Source organism: Suricata suricatta, chromosome 3 (assembly GCF_006229205.1).
Source record: "Suricata suricatta isolate VVHF042 chromosome 3, meerkat_22Aug2017_6uvM2_HiC, whole genome shotgun sequence".
NCBI classification, from domain to species: domain Eukaryota; kingdom Metazoa; phylum Chordata; class Mammalia; order Carnivora; family Herpestidae; genus Suricata; species Suricata suricatta.
The window spans coordinates 175,157,522-175,161,584 of record NC_043702.1 but is presented as its reverse complement, the minus strand read 5'-3'; the positions used below and the strand labels follow the sequence as shown (position 1 = coordinate 175,161,584).

The 4,063-nt window shown below is 56.1% G+C and overlaps 1 protein-coding gene across 3 annotated transcripts in view; it reads left to right on the top strand.

The window, feature by feature from the left end:
- Positions 1-4,063, top strand: part of IL6R (interleukin 6 receptor) — a 17,303-nt gene that overhangs the window by 4,510 nt on the left and 8,730 nt on the right. For 2 of the 3 annotated variants that reach the window (XM_029936070.1, XM_029936068.1), the window contains exon 6: positions 3,822-3,943. In XM_029936070.1, the coding sequence (XP_029791930.1) occupies positions 3,822-3,943 (122 nt within the window). The remainder of the gene's footprint in view (positions 1-3,821; positions 3,944-4,063) is intronic. The other variant, XM_029936069.1, reaches the window with a different exon arrangement.

Below are 4,063 nucleotides of genomic sequence, written 5' to 3'. Positions count from 1 at the left end.
CGGGCGTCCGCTGCTGGGCCCGGGCGTCCGCTGCTGCTGGGCCCGGGCGTCCGCTGCTGCTGGGCCTGGGCGTCCGCTGCTGCGACAATTTCAGAAGAGAGCTCTGGGACCGTCTAAGGTGCCAGCTTTTCATTTTGCTTCGTACGGATGTGAATAGTTAAGTGAAAAGCAGCTGTGGCCATATTGCCACTTTTCACCGTGCGTAAAAGAAGGGGTGAGGTGGGAGGGCCTGCAGCCAGCTGCCCCCTGGCCCCTTCCGCAGGCATCTGGCTCTGAGGTTCATCCTTCTCTCCCTGTACCCTCATCTCTCTGCAACCTTGGCCACCTTTTCTTTCTTTTTCTGCTTTTCATTCTTGGCCCACTTCTGTTTCCGTCTCTGTACTCCTGCCTCTGAGCCCTGCCCTCCAGGTCATTGTGTGCAATTTAAATTATTTTGTGAGAAAGAAATGTCTGTTCTCTGCGCCCCCTCCCCAGTTTTGTTGAGGTATAATAGACATTATCGCATCGTATTAGTTTTAGATGTACAATTCAATGATTTGATATATTTTAAAATTTTTAAATTTATTTTTGAGAGAGAGAGAGAGAGAGAGAGAGAGAGAGAGAGAGAGAGAGAGAGAGAATGAGCAAGGGAAGGGCAGAGAGAGAAGGAGACACAGAATCCGAAGCAGCTGACAGCCCAGAGCCTGACCTGGGGCTTGAACTCACGAACCGTGAGATCATCACCTGAGCCGAGGTCGACACCTAACCGACGGAGCCGCCCAGGCGCCCCCTGATTTGATACGTGTATCCGTTGCTGCGTGACGATCACGCTGCTTCGGTCCGTCACCGCGCATAGTCACAAATACCTCTTTCCTGAGAACTCCGAGATCCAGTCTCTTAGTCTCAGATAGCAACGTGACACCGTTTGCTGTGGCCACTGCGCTGTGTCACGTCCCCAGGACTTGTTATTATTTAAAGAAAAAATATTTTTGTTTGTTTAGTTATTTAAATTTTTTAAAATGTATGTTTATTACTGAGACAGAAACAGAGCATGAGCGGGGGAGGGGCAGACAGAGAGGGCGACCCAGAATCCGAAGAATCCGAAGCAGCTCCAGGCTCCAAACTGTCAGCGCAGAGCCCGACACGGCGCTCCAGCGTGATCCATGAGATCATGACCTGAGCCGAAGGCAGACACTCAGCTGACTGAGCCACCCGGGCACCCCTGGGCCATTTTAACACCAGTACCGTGCGCCAGGCTGGGGTCCTTCCTGCGTGTGTGATCTCAGGTGACCTGCCCGGGAGGAGGCCGCCCGCCTGGCCAGAAATGAAGAAACCGTGTCTGAGAGCAGGAGGCTTGCGGTCTAGACCGAGATGATTTATTCTGTCCTGAAGGCCTCTGCCGTCTTTTACGGGACTTTTCTGTTCAAAACCCAAGCAAGCAAACTCAGACTGACCCTCAAGTCAATGGAAAGAAGTTTCTTGTTTGAAGAAGTCGTGTGAACGGAACCCCAGAACTGCCGTGTGGCCCTCCGGTCACTAACTTTGTGGCGGACGCGGACGCGGACGCGCCCTGGAAATACTCAGACGAGGAAAATGCGCGGCGGCACCCGCACTCAGCCTTTCAGATAGTGTTTTCCCTAAGTGCCTTTCCATAATCAAAATTTTACCAACTACACGGTTCTTGAGAAAAATGTGTTCCATCCTAGGTTCTCAGAGACAAGTAAGACCTAGTCTCTGAATCTGAGAAATGTTCAGTCTAGAGATGTTTTAAAATAAAGGAGAAAAAGGTCGTTCTTAGAGCCAGAAAGATTTGTCACTGAGTTCTTACAGAACTCGGGACGAGTTATTGGCCACACGGGCTTGGCCCCGCCCGTTGAACGGGGGCGAGGGATGCCCTCCCGGAGCTTGGTGCGGCCGAGCTCCCTAAGGCAGGCGGAGCGGGAGGCTGGCACACAGTAAGCGCTTAATAATCAGGGGCTCTCGTTACCGCTGCCGCCACGGGGGCCCCTCTCTCTCCAGCCAGCTCACTGGCTGCAGGGAGGCGTTAGGAACAGAAACGCTTATGGGTGACGTGTCTCTGAGCCTCAGTGTCTTTGTAAACCTGCCCCCCGGGGACACTGACTGTAAAGTGGGACCGGACGAAAGGCGCCTGGACCCTCGGACAGGTGCGTCGGGCCGTCCGCAGAGGCTGGTCCCGGCAGCGTCCGTGGGGGTCGGCCGGTGCTGTTGACCCCCTGCCCTGAGCCCCAGGGTGTAATTCGTAACCGCGCAAACGTTACTTGACCTTCTCTCTCTGGGGGCCGAATGGTCTGACAGTATTTTGTTAATGTTTATTTATTTCCTTAATTGGGGGGAGGGCGGAAAATGAGCTGGGAGGGGCCACAGAGAGAGGGAGAGAGAATCCCAAATGGGCTCCGTGCTGTCAGCCCTGAGCCTGCTGAGGGCTCGAACTCACGCTGTCATGACCTGAGCCGAAACCAAGAGTCAGATGCTTAACCGACCGTGCCCCCACGGTGCCCCGCTAGAGCCTTTCAAGCCCCCGATGTCTGGGTCCCCTTCCCGAGGTTCTGAGGCCACACATCAAGGGAGTGTGGCGGTCTCTGGTGGGCTGTATTTCCTGGGCGGGGCTGGTTTTAGCTTTCTTTAGTGCCCCGTGCCCTGTGCCCCGTGCCCGGCCTCTGTCACCTGTGCGTCTGCCTGTTCTTCCGGGAGCCTGGGTCCACCGCGTCCTCCCCTGGCTGATCTCCGGCTGACTTGCTGTGTGACCTTGGACTACTGCTTTCCCTCTCTGGGCTCTGTTTCCTCTGCACAGCAGGAGGGTGCGGTGTGTGTTCCTCCCCCTGCGGGACAGCACTGTCCTGCCTGCGCGGAAGCAGGGCCACCTTCTCCGGCTCCTTACTCTCCTCCTGGCTCAGGGAGGCTCCACCCCTCCTGTAAACTATTTCCGTACTGTTTTTAACTTCTCACCGGAAAAATGATGGACTGGAAGGAAAATATTCAAACCCCAGAGCATTCCACGCTTGGCCTGTCACAGCTCAGCCCCTGGGCCCTCCAGGCCACGCCTGTCCCAGAGGCGGGCCTGTCACTGCTCTGGCTTTGAGGCCTGGCCTCCTGGGGCAGGTTAGGGGGCGGGCCTCCTGGGAAGGGGGGCCTCCTTGGCCCTTCCTGGGCAAAGCCACAACCCACCCAGGCAGAGGAGAGCTTGTTCACATGTTCCTATTGCGAAAGGTGAATAGGAGAGAATTAAAACGCTGGGCACCTGGGAGGCCCAGGTCATGATCTCAGTTCATGGGTTCGAGTCCTGCATCCGGCTCAGAGCCTGGCGCCTGCTTCAGATTCTCTGTCGTCTCTCTCTCTCTGCCCTTCCCCACTCACACTCTGTCTCTCTTTCAAAAATAAACATTAAAAAAAAATTAAAATGTTGGGGCGCCTGGGTGGCTCAGTCGATTAAGCCTCTGACTTCGGCTCAGGCCAGATCTCACGTTCGTGGGTTCGAGCCCCACATCAGGCTCTGTGCTGACAGCTAGCTCAGAGCCTGGAGCCTGCTTCCGGTTCTGTGTCTCCTTCTCTCTCATGCTCTGTCTCTGTATCAAAAAAAAAATTAAAAAAATTAAAATGTTAATAGCGCTTCCCTCCGGTGACGTGTTCTTCTGTTTGCTCCCTGTGCGAGTGCCCGTGGGCGTACAGTGTGCGACCCGAAGCTCTTCAGGGACTTTACGGCGACCGCGTGAGCCTCCCTGGCTGCGCGTTTGTCACGTTTTCTCCTTTATTTTTAAGGACGGTCACGATTTGCGTCTGTATCATAACTTACGGAGTCATGTAACTTGCGGACTTATTTACAGTCGAGGCGGCTGCTCATCCAGCCGCGCCCTGGGAGCGGCGGCCGCTCACCGTTAACGTGGCTCTTCTGCCCACAGAACCCGGGAGCCCCTCAGCCGAGCCCGGGGCGCCCGCCCCCACCCAGGTGAGCCGGGGCCGGGGGAGGGCCGCCAGGCGGGCTTGGGTTCAGACCCCAGCTCTGCCAGCCACTGGGGTGCGGCCGCGGCCCGGCCGCCTGCCCTCCTCGGGCCTCTGTGAGCCGGGG